This window comes from Corythoichthys intestinalis, chromosome 17 (assembly GCF_030265065.1).
Source record: "Corythoichthys intestinalis isolate RoL2023-P3 chromosome 17, ASM3026506v1, whole genome shotgun sequence".
Lineage (NCBI taxonomy): Eukaryota > Metazoa > Chordata > Actinopteri > Syngnathiformes > Syngnathidae > Corythoichthys > Corythoichthys intestinalis.
Genome location: NC_080411.1, coordinates 23,065,957 through 23,088,148, shown reverse-complemented (window position 1 = coordinate 23,088,148; position 22,192 = coordinate 23,065,957). Strand labels below are relative to the sequence as shown.

Below are 22,192 nucleotides of genomic sequence, written 5' to 3'. Positions count from 1 at the left end.
AACGACTCATTAATGCGATATGTCTGTTAGTTGTTAGTGGAATGCGGCACATATGTTTTTCCCCCCTATCATTATAATGAGTGATTAAGTGAATAAGGATAACCCTCTTAAACGATTATGACCCAGAAATGTGGTGGAAATCAAGTAAAATCACAGAGCTGCTTTTGTTTTAATTTTGTTATTATTATCATCGGTATTCTACATGTAATGCAAAAACCGCACTTTTAAATGAAGGGGCAGCATCTCCGAGTAAAACATGAACACGCTTCCTACATTATCAACGAAGAAGAAAAACCGGAAGTGGGAGCATCAACTCCAAATATCACTTCTACAAAGGTTAGCCTTACGAATGACACATGACAGCCTTTATGTACTTTTAAAAAGTTTCACTACATTGCCGTCGTTGCTAAACAACCAACGTCCTTTAAAGTAGTCAGAATAAAATATAGCGCGATTGAAGCATCTTAACAAGCATGAGTTTACACATCTTTGATAGTTATATCTATAAAATGTTCATTGGTAACAGAACAAAGACACTAATGCAACTGAAGGTAACCAGAGTATTAGAAACTTACTATTATATATATAACTATTAAATAGTTAAATCGGTGCCGTTCTAAACTACAGCAACTGTCACTAAATTAAACATTTAGATTGTGTGCGGTGTATTTGTACATGATAATTTTACAGATTGTATGCGGTGTAATTGTACATGATAATTTTACATTTGAATTGTGAAATGCCTAACACCTTGACACATGGACACGCATGAGCACAAACGCGTATTTGGCATGAACTCTAAACTGAGCTAAGTACAAATAACAGCCATGGGACACATGAGCTGTTTAAGTAAGTCCCGCAAACTGATAACTACATTACAAAAATCCAAGCATGTCTAAATAATTTAAGGGGATCACGATCCACTTCTAATAAATTGCCCCCACCCATTAGTTCCCAAATCTGCATTCTAGGCAGAAAACCACATATTTTAAGGACAAACCAGTCAATAATCCTCTCAGTTTTTTTTCCTGATCTAGGTTTGAACAACGCAGTAATCTGATCCATTTTGCCAATTCATATGAATTATGATGATAATCTATCACAAAGAATGAATTATTTGGGCTGCTTAGGAAAAAAAAAAAAAAACTGTCTAAACCTCCATTTACAGTGGCCTTCATTTTTATTTATCAGTTTAAAAAATCATACCCACACACTGAAAGCCAAGTAGCTTTTATCAAAGGATAAAAACGATATTGAAATGACCTTATTAAACATGGATTATTAGATTTGCAATTGGTTAATTTCCTATATTTAGGATTATATTAAGTATACAGTGTGCATGTGCAGTCTTTTATTCAATATTTTAGTGCTGGATTAAACTTCAGTGAAGTATGCAACAAAGAACAGGAGCTCATTTTTGTTGAGGGCAGAGGTGGGTATTAATGAGTTACATTTACTCGGGTAACTTTTTGAAGAAAATGTACTTCTTTGAGTATTTTTACCACGCAAAACTTTTTACTTAAGTGGATTTGTGGAGAACAAAGACTACTCTTACACGAGGGTCGTTACAGTTTCCCCCGTTTTTACATATTGATTTTATTTTTGCCAGATATGCCGGTAGTGGCTGTCTCAGTTTCACCACTGAGCCAATTCTTACTCTAAAATAGTCATTTTTAAGTTTATACAGTGTCATGATCTTACATTCTTCCACAAAGGTGAAAAGAATGGCCAGCAGACGCACTCTAAAAGCCGTCCTCATTGACCTTAGTGGAACTTTGCACATAGAAGACACAGCAGTGCCTGGGGCACAGGATGCTCTCTCCAGGTGAGATGTTTACAGTAGCCACTGTCTGGATGAGGACATCACTCAGAAAATGTCTTGTTTTGTGTTGATTGTTAACAGATTACGGCAGGCATCTGTTGCCATCAAGTTTGTTACTAACACAACCAAAGAGAGTAAGAAGAACTTGCTGGAAAGGCTGCAAAGGCTCAAATTTGACGTCCAGGTAAAAAATGAACAACAACAAAAATATATTGTGACTTTAACTGTTTGTATCATAAGAGCAAATAAGTTGAACTTTAAACCTATTCAAATATAATGCCCAAGAACGATGAAAAAAGGAAACATCTCAGTTTTGACGCAGCGGTCTCAAAAATTGAACAGTTAATTGGTTCGCTTCCTCCTCTTATATTCAACCCTTATAACCTGTGTTCTGAGTTTTCTTCCTCATAGAAAGTTTCTTGCCTTTGCCAATTGCGTCTGTGTGATGTGTAGGTGTAGTATGTTGTTCAGTTTGTTTTATTTTATACAAAAATGTGGGGTGAGCGTGGTTTTTGACTTGTAAAGTCCAGCCAGAAATCTGTTTCAATTGATTGTTTCAAATTTACTTGAATTGATGACTAATTTATTATTGCTATTTCTGCCATACAGGAAAAAGAAATCTTCACATCCCTGAGCGCTGCAAGGAGTCTTTTAGAAAAGACCAAACACAGACCATTGCTCCTGGTGGAGGAAAGTGCACTGGAAGATTTTAAAGGTACACTACACTACTTACACTACAAAGAATGTACATACAGTATATAACATGTTGGATTTGTTAACCTTCTTTAGTAAATCAAGTAGTAATTTAGATGGCTTATTGAGCAGTAGTTAAAACAGTAATTGACTGAAAAATTTGTCGTACAAAGGAAGTTGACCATGGTTGATGGTTAACCCTTTAACAGCAAAAATGTCGGCGGCGACATGTTTACGCATATCATCTTTGAAGCCTCATCACGCTGTAATTACGTGACCCACGTGTCTCTGGTTGCTCTCATTTGAAAGTGCGGAAGTTGATGTCCACACCAGTTTTTATTTGAAGTCAATCGACCAAGTAAAACGGGAGATGATGTGTGTTTATCTCCATATTTCCATCATTTCTTGTCTTGTCCTTTTTCAAAACCGAAAGCAGCATGAAAGACTACATATCCCAAGAGCCGTTGTGAGGTCAAGAAGGACGAACCTAATGTGAACATTTTTAATAAATTGCCGAGCGAGGCGCCACCTAAGGAAAGGGAGGCATGCAAAGCGAGCACCGGCTGGTTGGATTGAGCGAGTGACTTTGAAACGTGCGAAATGTATCGAAAACTAAATTTAGCGCAAGCTAATGTATTATTTCATTAACTCAAGGAAGAGGATGAGCCATATTTGTCGTTATTTTCCTCGGATAAGTCGGCGTCTCGGCGAGTAGAAGTGACAGCGCGCATACCGCGGAAGAGATGGCTGTACGACGTGTGTGACGTAGCTCCGTGTCCTGTTCAAGAGGAAACTTTATTGAGTCGGGAAAAAAACCCAAAAAACTTTTGAGTCGCTTGCCAGAAAAAATTGAACGGAACTACTTCATTATTTTTTTAAATACTTTTTTCAAGGTTATATTTTATTTTTTTTCTTCATTATCAATCTTTTCAATTTGTATATAGATGTGGGTGTTATACTTTTGATAAGGTGATGGGTACAATACCTAACCTCACAAAGAGATATCCTCGAAACCCTTTTTGTGTTCTGTATATATATATATATATATTTAAATCTCACTATTTTGGACTGTATATAACCTGTTTTGACCATAGTATGTGTAAAGGCCAAAAACGCCTATGACCATACCTGCTGTTTGTGTTGAATTGTCATGCATAAAACTATTCAGTCTTGTTTTTTCCTATTGAATGTTTATGCTAACAAGTTGAATAAATATTATCAAGCTTCAAAACGGTTGGTCGAGCATGTTTTGTTGTCAATGGGACATCAAAATGACAAATTTTGAAAAAAGATTTTGGGATTTTTTTGTCTTTTTTGGGTCCAAAATGTTTATTATAATTGGTCAGTGAAGAAAACAACAGTTTGGACATGGCAGTTATGGTGTCCTGAAAAAAGGGACCCAAACTGGCCATTGTGAACAATTTTTTCTTTGAAATATAAAGGAAACATCAAAGGCATGCAAATTCAGCCAAAATAGGCTTAGGTGTTAAAGGGTTAATGTTGTTTCGATCCACTTTGTAGGTATTGACACTTCAGAACCGAACGCTGTTGTCATCGGACTCGCACCTGATCACTTCAACTACCAAACTATGAACAAGGCCTTCAGGTGATTCTATACCTGAAAATAGACCTTGTTAAATTGTATGTAAAATGTGCCTTTGTCTCAGTACTGATTTTAAAAGATTTACCAGATTAGAACCTTCCCTAATTATGACAGGGCACTCACATGTGTTGTTTTATTTCCTTCAGACTGATTCTAGATGGCGCTCCTCTCTTTGCTATCCATAAGGCTCGCTACTACAAAAGGAAAGATGGTTTGGCACTTGGCCCTGGGCCCTTTGTAACCGGACTGGAGTATGCCACAGACTGTAAAGCTACTGTTGTAGGAAAGCCTGAAAAGACATTTTTCACTCAGGTTGTTATTCCGTGTTTCCAAAAGTTTATTATGGCAAAATGAAAAATACTGCATTTACAAATGTAATGGTGCTACATTTTTGTACTGACATTGGATCATACCAAGTTTATGTTTCTAATATTGTTTTAGAGGCAGTCAATTGACATTAATTTGAAATTGGTTTTGCCCATTTAGGCTCTGGCTGATTTAGGATGTAGTCCAGATGAAGCAGTCATGATAGGAGATGTAAGAGAACTCTGTTAATTAATTTCCAATTTAAGTTTACATTGCCCATCCCACTTTACAAGTCCAGTTAAGTGTGGTTTGTGCTTTCACGCAGGATGCCAGAGATGATGTGGGAGGTGCTCAGAGTGCAGGAATATTGGGGATTCTGGTCCAAACCGGTGAGATTAACCTTTTCCACTTTAGGACTAGCTTTGGCAGTCTTTGCTCAAACTTAACTTCTTGTTTCATCTTCTAGGTAAATACAGACAAGGAGATGAGGATAAAATAACTCCTCCTCCTCACCTGACGTGCAACACTTTTCCAGATGCTGTTGAACACATTCTTAAGAACCTACTATAACATCCCTAGATACACAGCAGTTGCTTGAAGCAACTTTGTATCATCATGTACATAACTAAATAACCTTTCATCTGTTCGCTGTTTTTTATGTTGGTGCGTAAGCAAAACCATCCTAACATTAAGTCATAACTGCTTGCCTCATAAACTGTTTGCTTTTTAATCTAAATGTAGTCCTTCCTAATTGGAAATCAATAGAAAACACCAAGTAGCCAAACATGTCTAGCTGCTGAGTAAATAAAAACCGGGCTGTCAAACGGATTCAAAGTCTTTCTCCCAGGCTGTGTGTTTCTCCATCACGCCACTGACTGATGGTTTTGTGTGTGCCAGGACTTCAAGGAAGTCTTGCGTTGTCACGGTTTCTAGTCTGATCGCAAGCATGCCTGTGTCTCCTGCAAAGGAATTGAGATGTCCAATATTAACTGCATCAGACAAAATAACCACTGCACCACCACCAAGCTCACCTACTAAATTCATGCCAATCAAATTTCCCATAACTCTTTGTAGTATTTTGTGAACTAAGATTTTGGTAGGATTTTTTCTAATTGTGTGTGTGTCTATGAACGGAAGTTGTCTGGTCCTACCATCCTGATTTGATTCCAGAGACTCAAAGACTTTGCGGACTTGTCGCATGGCTGCTTCCTTACACACTAGCCGAATGTCAGAGCCAGAATACCCCTTCATCTCCTGAGGAATCAACACAAGACTTGGATTTTTTTTTTTTTTTTTTTTTTCTCACTCAGTGCCATCAGACCATATCCCTTCCATAAATCGAGCATTATCTTACCTTTGCCAGAAGTTGATAGTCGAGCTCAGCTTTTAGTTGGAACTCTCCTGTAGAGTTGACCGGAGGCAGCCAATGGGCAATCATGGCTTCACGGGCCGGTGGAGGAGGAAGACCAACCAGAATCCGCTTTTCTAGTCTTCTTAACATGCCGTTGTCCAGTTCCCTGATGGACAGATGCTTTCAAATGCGAGGCTCAGGAGAAAACTAGTTGTTATGTTATAATCGTAATCCTGAATGATCTCACACAGTAAAAGCTTGAGTATCAAAATTAACTTTTATTTATTTATTTTTTTTAATGTAAGACACTAAAGTTTAACTGTCAATAATTTTAATATTGAGTGTCAAGGATTATTATTTGGTTTCATATATGAGCTGTGAAACTTGTCAGTAGTCTTTACAAGAAACATTCTGGAAAATATACTTTTATAATTGCTTATATCATAATAAATGTCTAGAGTGACTGCCCACTCATCAGTTATTGTGCTATTCCTTCCATTGCTCATTAAATATCCTATATGATGAGAAAGGACAGGAAGGAGCCATGCTTGTGAAAATGATGGACTCTAACGTTTGCTTGTATTCAGTGATCATTACCAAGGCAGATTGGAGGCTGCTAGTACAAAGACAAGATCTTCTGATCTCGCCAGTCCGTCCATCTGGACCAGCAGCTCTGCCTTCAACCTGCGACTGCCCTCATGCTCGCCTCTGAAAACACAACAGCACTTTGTGGGCACACTTCATAAATTCTTGCAGTTTTTAAACAGTCACACATCACAAAATTGACGGTACACTAATATACCCTAATTTCCCACACATTCAATTGTGAGGATTTTTAAATGTATTACATGTCACTAGCCGTATATAGATTACATTTTCTAAATGTTATTTTAGAAATGTACACAAATAAAACATACATTAGTTGTGGACCGTAATGTCCACAGAAACCCATTTCACAAATCAACAAGACTGCTCAAGCAACCATTTTCTAAAAATATGACTTGCGACTTCCAGCTTACACTTCAAAAACACACCTTAAAATGAGCAAAATTCCCTGGCTTTCAATGTAAATCTACTTGAAAAAAGTGAAATTGTTTGCCAATAATTCAATTTTATCCACTTAGATTTTTCTGAAATAAGTTTATTTTTGGTTCAACAGGCTTATTTTAAGCAATAAATTACTATTTTTAATCTTAAAAAAAAGTTTTGAAATGTCAAATGTTGATAATTCAAGAACAGATATTGTTCAAAGCATTATTTGAAAGCAAATGTTTCTTGATTTAGTTGAAAAATGTCCAACGTTTAGATGTATGGGCTTCATAAAACCAACTAGTAATATTTACTTTAAGTGGAGTAACTTGTTGCATTAATCTGTTAACTGGTCTTTCACATTCAAAACAAGATGGAGAAAATTATTTGACTAGATTTAAGAAAAATCTTATTAAGACGTTCTAAACACAATGCAAACAGTAGCATTTTCTCATTCTTTGACAAGGAGAGCTTGGTGGAGACAATTGACGATGAATAACATTCAATATTCCACAAATGATGCATTAGCACGGAACATTTTGACCAATCCTTGCCTCTAATGTAGCGCACTTATCAGCTTCACTGACACATACAGACAATTGTCGTCTCAAATTGACACCAGGCAGATGTTGAGGATGAGACGAATGGAGTAAATTAAGATGTCAACTTACAACATGTTACTTCCTCTCTGGCCCATCATTGAGTCTACCTCATCAAGAAAGATAGTGGAGGGGGCGTGGTACCGTGCCAATTCAAATAGAACCTGTAAACAACAATAAAAAAATTAATAGAATAAACCAAATGATATATATAGTCATTTAAGATTGGGTGACGTAAACTTATTTGATAGGTAAAGGCTAATATTTTACACTTTCACATTATTACTATCTACATACAGTAGAATCATGGTCAAGATCACACTCATAAACCAAATCTTTCCTCAAGACCATAAACAACAAAGACCGGACAAGTTTAGACTCAGACAAGACCAAGTCCATAAAAATAAAGAAAGGAAAAAAAAGTTCAAAACGAACTATGACTGCCCGGCATCCTACTGGCTAACTGTGACAGTATATATAGGCAACCATAAATACGCAACCTATTAATGTAAACAATCAGCAGAGACGAAAATTTGAAAGAGGGTTCCGAGGATCGATGCCTTTACATCCCTAGGTAGAATACACATACCAAACTTTATTGTAATCTGTCTATGATTAACACAGGTGTAGCCATTTGAACTCTGCAATTGATTAATTAATTAGCCCCAATAAAAAAAATTAAACTTGGCCCCTGAGTACCACTGCTTATACTTGCCTAGAATATACTGTAACCTGTCTATGTATATTTAATTCTGACCTGTTCACGAATAATAGAGAAGTGGCAATTTTGGTTAGTGTCCGACACAAGGAGAAAAGTAATTGAGAATGTGAAACCTCGCTCATGGTGATCTAAAAGAAGATATGTACCTGACTGTGTATAACGTAATTTTTGGACGATAAGCCGCTACTTTTTTCCTTCATTTTGAATCCTGTGGGTTATAGTCCAGTGCGGCTAGTTTGTTGATTTTTGGGGTTTATACTGTAGGTAACACTGTATTTGACAGCAGCGTCATAAGACTGTCATATGACCGTCATAATTATGACATTACACTATCAGGGGCATTACTGGATGCTTTTGACAGATGTCATTAAGTGCCACCACTGTCAATTAGATTATTACCAAATACCATAACTAGCTATTAATGGAACAACTGGAACAGTCAGTGAAGAAATAATTAGCACAGAGCATAAATTTTGATTGCTGTTTTTACATATGTAGCGCTGCAATTCATGCTAGTAGGCATGTTGGACAACAACAGTGTTGACAGCAGGTGGCAGCAGAGGTTGACTGTCTCCCCCAAGGGAGGAGTGATGGCCAAATGAAGCTTCTTGAAGCAATAAAGCTTTGCAGCCACTTGGTTCAAAGCTTCTTGGTGGTTCATTTGGTCTAATGACAGTCGTATGATGCCGCTGTCAATCAAAGTGTTAACTGTTAATATCTTTTGGTGTAAATATCCCATACTACAGTGAGGACAGCTGTGGCTTATAGTCCAGTACGGCTTATCTATGAACAAATGTCGTTTTCGTGCCAAATTTGGTGGGTGGCGGCTTATAGTCAGGTGAGTCCTGTAGTGCAAAAATTACAGTAGTCATTTAAAGGGGTAGTGGAATATTAGTAACACGAAACATGCAGTGTAATTCTACACCTATGCAAGCAATAACTGGTCAATGTTTATCTTTTGAGCATACTTATTTTTGAAAACAACCATATTTGATACAACTCTTGTATTTGGAACTCAATATTGTGCAGATATACCTAATAATGTGACCGTGCCGATTGAACATACCCTGACCAGTTTTTCAGAGTCTCCTCTCCACTTGCTTACTAAGCTTGATGCTGATATGTTGAAGAAGGTTGTCTTACATTCAGTAGCCACTGCCTTGGCCAGCAAGGTCTTACCCGTACCTGGGAGTTGGGGTGGAAAATTTCCAGTAAGATTCCTTGATGTTTCTTGTACATTTCAATTGCATTTGCATGTTGTAAATATTCCAGATTGTTTGCTTTTCATGGAAATTTACAGTAATTAAGCTCATGAGCCTACATCCTTGCAACATACTGCAGATCTCTCTCCTAACCCACATGCAATGCCATTACTGTACCATATTACTCCATTACATTGTCACTTAAGTTATTCAGCAGTATATCAGATATATGCTTGCAACTATAATTTTGGCTCATAATGTTTGGCAAAATATCAAAAAGACAACAGCTCTTTAGCTTTTTTTTTTAAATAAAAAAACAAACAAAACTGCAGTGTATTGATGTTCCTTATTAAACATCAATATATAATGGTGAAATTCATTGTTTCATTCCCATAAATTCCCATTCAATCATATTAAATGGGGGATTAATTGCTTCTCTTAAGTGGAAAATTCCCAACATTGAACATTGCTACAATTTGGCATACTCAATTATGCGCATGAGTCCAAAGGTCACACACCTTTTTTATTTTATTTTACTATTATTAGTATTATTTTTAAATGTATTTATTTTATTGTTTTTTGTTTGTTTGTTTTTTACCTGGGGGGCCATAGAGTAACAATCCTTTCCACGGAGAAAGGAGTCCTGTGAAAAGCTGGGGATACTGTCACAAGAAGGAGTAGAATATTAAAAAACAAAAAAAGTTTCATAATTACAATTGTGCAATACAATGGTGTAAATGCACAAAGACCACTTATATAATTGTTGTCTTGGGTGGTGGGAGGAGCATTACTAACGAATACACACATTAGTATGAATCTCAGGTGATAAACAGGGGTGGTGTGGAATCACCAAAGTGACCTTATACCTCAGAGAATGAATAGTAATGGAGACAGAATGTGGCGGCAGGATGTTATTCAATAAAAGGAAAGCTGCAGGGAAGCAGATAGACACATCGGTCCTCATCTCAGTGTGTAAATGTCAAGTGGATGCAGACGACCTGATTTGATGTCATCACATCCATCAGAAGCGTCAGAGTGATGACATCTGGATATGTGTGTATAGAATTTCCACTTGAAGTCTGCCCCTTCTCTCAGTCTATCCATCTATGTACACGTTGCCATATTATCACACATATAGATTTAATGTCAACTTAACAGAATGGCCTGACCCCCACCCCTCTCAGGCCTTTAAAGGAGATGTATTCAGAATCGAAAAAGGGCGTGCGATGCTGAAATAGCAGTGGGCACACCTTAATGGGATAGACGATGGCCTCTTTGACTAATCGCTTTGCATCCTCCAGGCCGATGATGTCCTCCCACCTCACGTTGGGGTTGTGCAAAAAGATGTCCTATCAAGACAACAAACACACATACATACACATAAGAAGTGATGTGATGCCCGTGGAAGTTATGAGATAGAAACAAACAAACAAACAAAAAACATAGTGGCATATACAGATCCCAAAGTGAGAAACAGAGAACATATTCCTTCATTAATTAGACACAGAAATTCATTGTGAAAAAAGCTCTTTGCTGCACTCTTGTGTGCAGATTTTGGCATCACATACACAACAGCTGTGAAAAGTCTTCACACCTCTGTTAAAACGAGTAAGATAAAAATGAGACTAAGATAATTCATTTCAAACCGTTTTTCATCATCAATGATCTGTACAACTAAACTACATTGTTGTCAACCTTTACAAGAGTGGAATTAATAATAAACAACTAAAATGAAAAGGGGTGCACAAATGTGTTCAGAAATAAGTATAGTAATAACATTCAAACTCAAAGGAAGCGGCGCAGTTTCCCATGTTCGTCTGGGTTCGTATGTTGTTGGTCTCATTTTTTATTATTATTATTTTTTACATCACAAAAAACTGACTATCACTACTGGGGTGTAATAACTTAAAAAAAAAAAAAAAAAAAATCTTTTTCGAATTCTTTAGGCATTGACCAGGCACACCATCACGACTATTTGTACAATTTGATGATATCAATATAACAGCATTATCTAACGAGTAATGAATATTAGGAGGAGCACATAACACACTGAAATATTTATTTTTTAACATCTGCATGTACGTTGAGGTAGCGCATTATAAAATGAAAACCTACTAAATAATAAGTATGTCTGTGTGTGTAAATGTGTATAAGTAATTTGTACCTTATCAATTTGTACCTCATCTATGACAGCGGTAATTTATTTTGCTTCACCACTCATTCTTGAAAAATCACTGAGGGGCTTCAGAAGCCGCTCTGACACTACAGCACAGCAATAAACGTAGTAGATGGACATTGCATATTATTTTGAACTTGAATTCAGATTCAGTAGATGGATCTATAATCGAGTGATTTTTTTTATGTCACCACAGAGTGCCGTTATATCTTTTTCAGCATCTAGTGCATATTGTAAGTAGACCAGTATGTATGACGGCTGTATTTTTTCCCAGCACCTGCAGGAATAATATATTTGGGAAAAATGAAACAATAAAAAAAAAAAACATTGCCTGATTTTAAGTGTTTGTTTGTTTGTGTCTGTGCGTACCTTATTGATAACTGTGGCAAGTTCTTTCATCTCACCACTCATTCCTGAAAATCCACTAAGGGGCTTCAGCAGCCGTTCCTACACAGAAGTGCAGTAAACTTAATTGAAAATTAAAGCTCAAATTCAAAATTAGAACAGTTTAAGTCTTGAATGGATTGTCATCCTATCATGAGCTATTACCCAATGGATTCATTCACTGGCATTGATGGCGGTTTTCGACATCCATGGGACTGAATGAGTTGTTTGGTAAATAAATCAATTAGGGCTGTCAAAATTATCGCGTTAACGGGCGGTAATTAATTTTTTAAATTAATCACGTTAAAATGTTTGACGCAATTAACGCACATGCCCCGCTCAAACAGATTAAAATGACAGCAGTGTAATGTCCGCTTGTTACTTGTTTTTTGGTGTTTGGTGCCCTCTGCTGGAGCTTCGGCCCAAATGATTTTATAGGGTTCAGCACAATGAGCGAGCATGGTGTAACTATTGACATAAACAATGGCGAGCTACTAGTTTATTTTTTGATTGAAAATTTTTAAAAATTTGAATAAAACGAAAACATTAAGAGGGGTTTTAATATAAAATTTCTTTTACTTGTACTAACATTTATCTTTTAAGAACTACAAGTCTTTCTATTCATGGATCGCTTTAAGAGAATGTTAATGTTAATGCCATCTTGTTGATTTGTTATAATAAACAAATACAGTACTAGTGTACTGTGTGTTGAATGTATATATCCATCTTGTGTCTTATCTTTCCATTCCAACACTAGTTTACAGAAAAATATTGCATATTTTTTAGATGGTTTGAATTCCGATTAATCACGATTAATTATTTTTTAAGCTGTAATTAACTCGATTAAAAAATGTTAATCGTTTGACAGCCCTAAAATCAAGAATTGAATGGAATAGCTGACAAATTTTCTTGGCCCAAAATAATTGTTGTGAGTATTTGCGCTTGCCGATGGAATGTTATTGATCCTGTCATTTTTGGACTATACGTAAGCCACTATTTCTTTTCATGCTTTGAATTCTGCAGCGTACAATCCAGTGCTGCTTTTAAATGTATTTTTAACAGTTTAATGCATGCCTTTTTGTGTAAACAATAAAAGAATGTGGATATCTGCAAATTATAATCCAGTGTGGTTTAGATAGGAACAAATATGGTTTCCTTGTCAAGTTTTGTGGGTTCAGTTAATAGTCATGTGCATTTTATAGACCAAAAATTACAGCAATTTAAATATAGGCAAGTGTTGCATGCTGTAACATTTTGTAGAAACATCTGCAAAACAACAAACATGGCATTATCACCTCTTCGCTGTCTCCTTCACCTCCCACGCTGTCAGTCACCTGGACCTATAACACAATGTGTGCACAGAATTTAAAATGCATCAAAGGGGAAAGTCAGTAGTGGTTTTAAGGGTGGGGCCAAAGGGGCACTGCCCCCACCTCTAATTTGAATGGCCCCTGTTCCAATTTTAGCACAAAGCATGGCGATCAGTGAATCCTTCTTTTCTGAAGTGAGAGAGAATGAGAGAATGTTGCTTCTTAAGTAGGCCAAAACGATATATCGTTTCAACATTGTCATCGAGTTGTGCGGATGCGCAATACTCGCATTGCATGGATGTGCAATATTTTAAAAAATGTTTTTGAACACGCAAACTTGTTTTTCAAAGCGCCACAGCCTCTTACCCTCCCTCCTGCTAAGCAGTGCGACCAAACTTGTTTTTCTTGCTCACCATTTGGTACTTAATGTTAACAATGATTGACAGGTTTGTAGCTTTGATCTGGCCAGAGAAGATTCGGTAGCTCTACGATCAAAGGCACCAATGTGTTAATCATTGTTAACTTTGTTACACATTAGCTAAAGATACACGATAATATCGGTCGCCGATAATTATCGGCCGATAATGGCAATTATGACGTCACACAGATAATCCAGATAATAAAAAAATTCAACCGATAATGCAATCCGATAATTATATACTTGATTTAGCCTCCAAATGTGCCCAACCGAAGAATTCAGCACGCCGCCTCCTCAACCCCTCCCCTCTCTGAAGCCCCTGAGGGAGGAGGGGTTGAGGAGGCGGAGTTACACGACAAGAAATAGTTGAATATTATGGCGGCTGTTACTAAAAAAACGACGCTCTCGCCATCTGCGAATCATGTACCGCAGAAGTTCCACGAAGCCGAAAGAAAGCGTCCTCATTCAAAACTACTAACCCAGCATCCATTTTAAACTGCATCACAAAGATTTTTGGAACGAATACGAGGCTGCTGCTAGCGGGAATGCTAATTTAAAGCTATTGTAAACACAAGCTAAACTACGGGGCATGTGACAATACAGAGTCGGGTTGTTTAGGAAAGCAGCCCAAGGCGGGTGGTAAACTCTCATCTAAGGCTAAACACCGGCACGACTGGAGACCGATAGTCTGCAAGTAGCCGTCTTCCGACGGAGCCCGCCGCTCTGGCCGGTCCGGCAGGCCGCCGCTGCCTTGCCGTTGACGGGGCGGGCAGAGCCCGGTTCCCCGGCTGCAGGACCTCCGGCGAACACCCCGGTTTCTCGAGCGTTCCCCGACGGCGTGCGAGCAGAGCCAGGCCTGAATACGCCGCGGCGAACCGGCCGGTGCGGGCGGATTACCTGGTACGAACGTAGCCGCCGCCGCCGAGACGAGACACGATTTTTTTAAAACCGAAATGACCCGACAGCCAAAGCCCTGGATAAAAAAATAATGCAGTTTATACGACCACCATTCTTCATGAAAAACATGCCAATCGCATTTTCACCACCATTTGGAAAAGTGATGTCCAGTAAGCAAGCTTATGACGGCATAGTGGTTAGATGATAATTTAAACATGGAGAAAACGAAGTCAGCCAGTCAATAATGCATTCAGTATGTAAAATGACGAGCGGTCAGATGACTTTGTAACGCTGCCTTTATTTTCGGCTTAACAAAACTCAGGCACAAAACACGCACGCGAATGCGAGCTGCAACTCTGTCCAAATAGTACTGCCGTGTATCAGTTTAGCTGCTGTAAAGCAAAGCCGCAAATGTAAACAAAGCACTGCAGAATGGGTACATGACATCTCGCTCTTTTGAGTTAATCATTTTCACAGTGTGCAACAAAGCATATAACATTAGCAATCACTTTTCAAATTAATTTAACTTATTTGTCTGCTCAATTACAGTCACAGTAGATAATCAAAACTTATTGGCACTTATTAACACTTATCTATTTAAATATGCACATGCCTGTTGTAATGAAATAACAATAATATTCTGTAGCCACAAATATTATTCAAAATCTTTTCTTCTTCCAAGTTTTTTTTTTTTTTTTTTTAGGATTAAGTATAATAATGTATTGCTTAAAATAAGGCTGTTAAGATTATTTTCAGCTCGCTATTTTTCTTCCAAGACATCTGAGAGAAATACACTTGAAGCGCTGGCAGATTTACACTTAAAACTGACTAGTTTTAAGGAGGTGTGTTTTGCAGTGTATTAATGTTATATATGTTAGGAATGGCTTACTTTTAAAGGCATTTTTGTGCAACTTAGGTATTTACTCTAAGGAATTGTTGCCAAAAGTTTGCCATTACACAATGTCAGACAATCTGTCATTATTTAGATGTTGGAATTGAATACTTGTTCATATTTTATGTTGAAAAAAAAGAGCAATAAATTATATTTTTTCACAGTAATATTTTCTTTTGTGTATACTTTAAAATTTTACATAAATCTTTTAATAGAATTATCGGATTGACATTATCGGTTATCGGTTGGAATGAGGAGGAAATTATCGGTTATCGTTATCGGTTGAAAAATGTATTATCGTGCATCACTAACATTAGCGGTAGCCCAATCTGAAGTGTGCTGTGGCAACTCATTCTTTGTGTAAGTGAGAGGCTGTTCTCGCCAGCGTGAGCGTCAAAGCGCGAGTGAATTTGAGTGGACTCACTCAATGAAGCATTTAAAAAAGACAAGCATTTTTCGATGTTATTCTTGTTATAAATAATTCACATTATGAAGGCGACGTGCGCGGGTTTCTCCGGTTTCCTGTCACACCCCCAAAAACACATGCATGGTATGCCGACTGAACACTCCGAATTGTCCGTAGGTAAGAGTGTGTGCATGGATGGTTGTGCGTCTATACAGTGCCTTGCAAAAGTATTTGGCCCCCTTGAATCTTGCAACCTTTCGCCACATTTCAGGCTTCAAACATAAAGATATGAAATTTAATTTTTTTTGTCAAGAATCAACAACAAGTGGGACACAATCGTGAAGTGGAACAAAATTTATTGGATAATTTAAACTTTTTTAACAAATAAAAAACTGAAAAGTGGGGCGTGCAATATTATTTGGCCCCCTTGCGTTAATACTTTGTAGCGCCACCTTTTGCTCCAATTACAGCTGCAAATCGATTGGGGTATGTTTCTATCAGTTTTGCACATCGAAAGACTGACATTCTTGCCCATTCTTCCTTGCAAAACAGCTTGAGCTCAGTGAGGTTGGATGGAGAGTGTTTGTGAACAGCAGTCTTCAGCTCTTGCCACAGATTCTCGATTGGATTCAGGTCTAGACTTTGACTTGGCCATTCTAACACCTGGATACGTTTATTTTTGAACCATTCCATTGTAGATTTGGCTTTATGTTTTGGATCATTGTCCTGTTGGAAGATAAATCTCCGTCCCAGTCTCAGGTCTTGTGCAGATACCAACAGGTTTTCTTCCAGAATGTTCCTGTATTTGGCTGCATCCATCTTCCCGTCAATTTTAACCATCCTCCCTGTCCTTGCTGAAGAAAAGCAGGCCCAAACCATGATGCTGCCACCACCATGTTTGACAGTGGAAATGGTGTGTTTAGGGTGATGAGCTGTGTTGCTTTTACGCCAAACATATCGTTTTGCATTGTGGCCAAAAAGTTCAATTTTGGTTTCATCTGACCAGAGCACCTTCTTCCACATGTTTGGTGTGTCTCCCAGGTGGCTTGTGGCAAACTTTAAACGAGACTTTTTATGGATATCTTTGAGAAATGGCTTTCTTCTTGCCACTCTTCCATAAAGGCCAGATTTGTGCAGTGTACGACTGATTGTTGTCCTATGGACAGACTCTCCCACCTCAGCTGTAGATCTCTGCAGTTCATCCAGAGTGATCATGGGCCTCTTGGCTGCATCTCTGATCAGTTTTCTCCTTGTGTGAGAAGAAAGTTTGGACGGACGGCCGGGTCTTGGTAGATTTGCAGTGGTCTGATTCTCCTTCCATTTCAATATGATGGCTTGCACAGTGCTCCATGAGATGTTTAAAGCTTGGGAAATCTTTTTGTATCCAAATCCGACTTTAAACTTCTCCACAACAGTATCTCGGACCTGCCTGGTGTGTTCCTTGGTTTTCATAATGCTGTCTGCACTTTAAACAGAACCCTGAGACTATCACAGAGCAGGTGCATTTATACGGAGACTTGATTACACACAAGTCGATTCTATTTATCATCATCGGTCATTTAGGACAACATTGGATCATTCAGAGATCCTCACTGAACTTCTGGAGTGAGTTTGCTGCACTGAAAGTAAAGGGGCCGAATAATATTGCACGCCCCACTTTTCAGTTTTTTATTTGTTAAAAAAGTTTAAATTATCCAATAAATGTTGTTCCACTTCACGATTGTGTCCCACTTGTTGTTGATTCTTGACAAAAAAATTAAATTTCATATCTTTATGTTTGAAGCCTGAAATGTGGCGAAAGGTTGCAAGATTCAAGGGGGCCGAATACTTTTGCAAGGCACTGTATGTGCCTTTCAACTGGCTGGCAACCAGTTCAGGGTTTTAGTAAAAAATTCTCCTGCAGACATAATAAGTCATAACTAAGATATCAAGCGCACCTTCTTGATCACGGGTGTCACTCCAGCTTGTGCAGAAATGATGGGGTGAACACTGAGACTCAATTCTGACAATTCTGTGGTGCAAGATAAACCTTCACCCTGGTGGAAAAAAAAAAAAAAATCACGAAGAAGGAAATAATAATTCTGTTTTAAAAGTGTTAGATGAATCTCTTACACTGGTGCGTGCAGGAACAACAGCGTTCCCTTTTGAGTCTCCACCAAGGTTAGGAGGCTGGATTTTGGGAAGAGGCTTCACAGCTGAACAAGCAGCCCTAACATAAAAAAAAAAGTGGGAATGGGATGTCTGTTTTTTTATAGTCACAATAAGATACAATATGCCTTAATTAGTCCCATGAGGAAGGATGTCCAATTACACATCAAGAAGAGCATTTGGACAGGAGCGGCAGCAGCAGCCGGACCGCCAAAAACCCCACCCAGGAAATGCATGTGTGCACAACACACAAACATGAATAAAATGATATCAATACACATACCTGTTATAGGTGGGTCATTGTTTTTATAGGTTGCCATTTGGATACAACAGAGTGGACACAAACAGAGGGGACTAAAGTTGGTCCTCAGCCTAGCTTTGCTAGCATAATAGCTAACATGACTTTGGATAGCCTAATTGATGAGAATTCTACAATTTTATAAAAAATAAACCTTTTGAAATGAATCAATTTATTTATTTTATATATAGCTTTAACAGAGTGGACACATTATCATCAACAACAATGAGTGTACTTTAAAAAAAAAAACCTGCAAAATCTGATACTTATTTTTTCTATTTTATGATAAATAAAATTGCTTACCACAGTTGAGTTTCCTGCCACTGGTGTGATGCAATCGTAGAAGAGTGAGGTCATTAATAAACGGGACACTAATACAAATTAACAGAGTGGGCAGTGACACTGAGGACGAACAGAAAATCTTTTTTCTCTTCTTTTTTTAATGTTTTTTTTTTTTTTTTTTTTTTTTAAATCAAATAATATATTTTGATTTAAAAACAACACATGATTAAAGATATTTTATCCAGGAGGATAAAATTATAACAATTATTTTGGATTTTTTTCTACTTTAATTAGTTATTTTATACTGGATTTGAATGAAACACACTGGGGACACAGCAAAATTCCATAACAACCTTTTACCAGAAGTAAATTAAATTTAAAAAATAGAATGATGAGCCTGCACCCTTCAAATTATAACCAAAGGAAATATATATTACACACACAAAAAAAAAATAGTAATAATTGTCCAACTTTAGTGAATATACAGCTTAATGTATACCGAGGAAACAAATGGCACCCTATAAAAAATGACTCCGGTACTAGCTAATGTGTTTGCATTGGTCCAACATTGACTTCCACACGCACCTCTTTTTTCCAGCACTTTTAAGAGATCTGCTTTCACCTTGGCAGGGAACTGAAAAGACACAACAATCCTTGGTAAGCACACTGGATTTTAACAAGACGCCTTTGTTAAATTGTGTCACCTGGTTCTGCTACTTTCTTGATAAGTTTGGGATATTTCTGGAACTTGACATAGTGATAGCTCTCGTACTCCATCAGCACCATCTCCAAATCGATATTTTCACAAACCTCAAACTTCTTCACGCCGCCATTCATCTCCTGGTCCAAGGCCACTGCCGTGGCCACAAAGCTGTGGGATAGACACAAACACCTGACTATTGATGCCACTTTTTGCTATTTGCGTTGTAAACCTGCTCTATGAATTAAAACAAAGATTTGGAGAGAGAACACTGAATTGAAGACTAACCCTTGCCTCATTAGATGTTGGTAGATCAGGATCAGAAGGCTTCTTTTCCTCATCTCAATCCGCAGCTCGTCCTAATAATGGTCACATCAAAAAGCAAGACAAAAAATGTCAAACGACTAAAAAACTGAGAAGGAATTCGGTACTAGATTAAGCAGCTAATCTTTGACAACACTTTTTAGGGGGGTTAACGATAAAATTCTATCAGTCACAACATATTTGTTGTGGTGCTTTGTGGCATGTTTAATATATGTGGCCACAAAGTGCGGCATTGCAGGGGCAATTTACTAACAAATGCTAGGTGCAATGATTTTTCTCGAGTAATGTACGACATGTCATCCATTGGCGTTTGGATGCATACATAGACCTCATAATATAATAGTTTAATGATGAATTTCATGGATGCTTAATTACCGGCCACCCCCCGCTGTGTATTCACTACTGATATATCCTTTTTCAAATATTAAACTAATAAAACCACTTGTGTCATGGAAGGCAAAAAGCAAGGACGTAGGTTAGCATAGGGACGGTACAGGGACGTAACACTATCAACTTTTCAGGATGCTCACATTGTCCCCAACTTTTAACCAACTTATTTGCATTATACAATGATTTCAGTTATATGGGTAATTTTGATTGTCATCCCATATGTTGTAACGATAGAATAGACCATACCATTATTAAGTTAATTATTTTCATTATGCTCAGACTTACATTTATCCCTTTTCACTTGCTGAATGTGATGCCCCCCCCCCCCAAAGGTATGTTTGATTGGCTGATAACTTGACCCCCGCCCCCTCCTCCCGCCACACAGGCACGTAAAAAGACGTCAGTGTTATGGAGGTGGGGGAAACACCACTAATTTTGCAAATAAAAGTCTGACCTGCATCAGAGTTAGCATTGTTTGCAATGTGTGGTTTACTGTAATGCAATGCGGTGGCTTCAGAGTGCAAGTCCCAAGTATGTGTCTACTTCAGAGGGACACAGACATGAACATGAACTGACACGGAAAAAAAAGTGAAATGAAATCACACTTTAGAATTTCATGAGAGTACTTTGGATGCCTCAGCTGTAGATCGGTCCTTGGATATCTCAGATTTTTTTTTTGCATGACTGTTTTCCCAAATCACTTTTATATTACAATACTTTAGTTTGAGTCTAGGAGTACTCCAGTGTCCCCCAGAAGTGGACTCCCACTTTTTTTTTTTTTTTTTTTTTAAATAAGACTTGCACTTCAAAATGTTTCTTTAGTAGTTTTTGAAAATAAAGGTTTGAATCGAACGTTGTATCATGTGAACCAATACACATAAAAGTTAGTAATAGTAAATACAGATTTATTTTGCTTTGATCATTTCATTAGGCTCATATTCATGACAAATGTGGCCCTGTTAAATAATCTGTTTGGTCTTATTAATGTCCCGTCCCCAGTAAAATGCAGGTTATGCTGTTATATCATCCCTACTAATGCTGAGACCAAACCTACGTCCTTGGCCAAAAGACAACATTTTTAAATAATTCAACAATCTAATCCTTCAGAAGCAAGTGTGCTAGATAACAAACATTGTACAAAAACATTGTACTGTTTCCTTAATTCACTTTTCATATATATAATTTGAGGGATGATGCAAAACAACAGCATTGAGAGGATAAAGGCTATAAAAAAAAAATTAAGGACATTATTGGTCAGAGTAAAGTCTTGCAGGGCTCTCCCTCCTGCAATGACAGTTATTGCCAGTAGAGGTCGACAAACGATCATGAATTACGTTCAGTCGATCCAGGTAACTAAGCAACCATTGCACGCCAATACAGCATGCTTGCTACTAAATTCTACTGTCGTCAACAACCGAAAATAGTCTAAACTACAAGAAATATAACATATACACATTATTGGATAAAAAATATATTCTGGCCCCACGAAAATTATTTTCAGAGACATGTTTTACCTCCACGAAGCTTTGCTAAATCAAGTCTTATCATTAAAAAAAAACAGTGTCTAAAATTACGGGAAAGCATGATAAACAACACCGAGTCTCCACTTACCGCCTCTCGAGCTTGATGTGCAAGCTTTATAGAATTGTACGAATGCTCCATTACTGCTGAATTAACATTTGTGTCAAGCGTACTTTCGATGACTGAGGCTGATGGACAATTTGAGACTCGGCAGGCTGGATTGTCCCTCGGGACTTGCCGTAATTATACTTCATTATTTAAGAGTAGCTGGCAGTGCCATAGCTAGTTGCTAAACATCAAATTGTAAACGTTAACGATCAATGAATGGAATCATTTAAAATAGTCTCCAACGTGTTAGTACACGTCCTTCATTGTTCCAAAGCATTATTTGTGTCTGGCGTCATTCTTCACGTCAAAGGTTGGGGTATTTAGCAATTGTGGAACAAGTTTACTGTTTATGATCATTATTGTGCCAAAGTGTACCAAGGCCAAGGCTGTGTTATAGACATGACGGTATACATCATAATGTGATATTATAAATCTAGTAATTACAACTTCATTGTAGGACTCGCTCAAACTTGGATTGGCCGTTAGGCGCCGTCAATGGCACTGACAGATGATCAGTCACAATACTTAAACTGAATTTGACACCTATGAACGACAATGGCGAGCAATGAGTTAAAGTGGCCTCATTCAAATGAGAAATACACATTAACTGAT

At 37.7% G+C, this 22,192-nt stretch overlaps 2 protein-coding genes across 6 annotated transcripts; one reads left to right on the top strand and one right to left on the bottom strand.

Moving 5' to 3' along the window:
- Positions 1 to 16: 16 nt before the first annotated feature.
- Positions 17 to 6,143, top strand: hdhd2 (haloacid dehalogenase-like hydrolase domain containing 2). 3 transcript variants are annotated; one of them, XM_057819305.1, is made up of 9 exons: positions 17 to 336; positions 1,716 to 1,825; positions 1,904 to 2,006; positions 2,432 to 2,537; positions 4,037 to 4,121; positions 4,265 to 4,430; positions 4,605 to 4,655; positions 4,750 to 4,813; positions 4,891 to 6,142. In XM_057819305.1, the coding sequence occupies exons 1-9, from the start codon at positions 229 to 231 to the stop codon at positions 4,992 to 4,994; spliced, it is 897 nt and encodes a 298-aa protein (XP_057675288.1). In that variant the 5' UTR covers positions 17 to 228; the 3' UTR covers positions 4,995 to 6,142. The 3 variants fall into 3 exon arrangements, with proteins under 3 accessions (XP_057675288.1, XP_057675289.1, XP_057675290.1); XM_057819306.1 differs by lacking the exon at positions 17 to 336 and adding an exon at positions 343 to 551 and having other exon boundaries at positions 4,891 to 6,143; XM_057819307.1 differs by lacking the exon at positions 17 to 336 and adding an exon at positions 581 to 1,432 and having other exon boundaries at positions 4,891 to 6,143.
- katnal2 (katanin p60 subunit A-like 2) lies at positions 4,455 to 21,896 on the bottom strand. 3 transcript variants are annotated; one of them, XM_057819303.1, is made up of 16 exons: positions 21,563 to 21,896; positions 19,526 to 19,596; positions 19,242 to 19,408; positions 19,123 to 19,171; positions 17,922 to 18,018; positions 17,747 to 17,845; positions 13,182 to 13,226; positions 11,872 to 11,949; positions 10,577 to 10,675; positions 9,925 to 9,988; positions 9,191 to 9,309; positions 7,476 to 7,567; positions 6,373 to 6,483; positions 5,779 to 5,941; positions 5,576 to 5,678; positions 4,455 to 5,383 (listed from the first exon to the last, which is right to left on the bottom strand). In XM_057819303.1, exons 1-16 carry the CDS (start codon positions 21,611 to 21,613, stop codon positions 5,244 to 5,246), a joined length of 1,548 nt encoding a protein of 515 aa, XP_057675286.1. In that variant the 5' UTR covers positions 21,614 to 21,896; the 3' UTR covers positions 4,455 to 5,243. The 3 variants fall into 3 exon arrangements, 2 of the variants coding, with proteins under 2 accessions (XP_057675286.1, XP_057675287.1); XR_009061144.1 differs by having other exon boundaries at positions 5,236 to 5,383; positions 5,576 to 5,697; XM_057819304.1 differs by having other exon boundaries at positions 5,253 to 5,697.
- Positions 21,897 to 22,192: the final 296 nt, after the last annotated feature.

What these genes read in the sequence shown, in the direction of transcription:
- hdhd2 (XM_057819305.1), top strand. Translation starts at nt 229, where the DNA reads ATGAAGGGGCAGCATCTCCGAGTAAAACATGAACACGCTTCCTACATT. An exon ending in GCACAGGATGCTCTCTCCAG is followed by an intron (nt 1,826 to 1,903) that starts GTGAGATGTTTA and finishes GATTGTTAACAG; the next exon opens with ATTACGGCAGGCATCTGTTG. An exon ending in AAAAGACATTTTTCACTCAG is followed by an intron (nt 4,431 to 4,604) that starts GTTGTTATTCCG and finishes TTGCCCATTTAG; the next exon opens with GCTCTGGCTGATTTAGGATG.
- katnal2 (XM_057819303.1), bottom strand. Translation starts at nt 21,613, where the DNA reads ATGGAGCATTCGTACAATTCTATAAAGCTTGCACATCAAGCTCGAGAG. An exon ending in CAACATCTAATGAGGCAAGG is followed by an intron (nt 19,409 to 19,525) that starts GTTAGTCTTCAA and finishes TCTATCCCACAG; the next exon opens with CTTTGTGGCCACGGCAGTGG. An exon ending in ACTATCAACTTCTGGCAAAG is followed by an intron (nt 5,679 to 5,778) that starts GTAAGATAATGC and finishes TTGATTCCTCAG; the next exon opens with GAGATGAAGGGGTATTCTGG.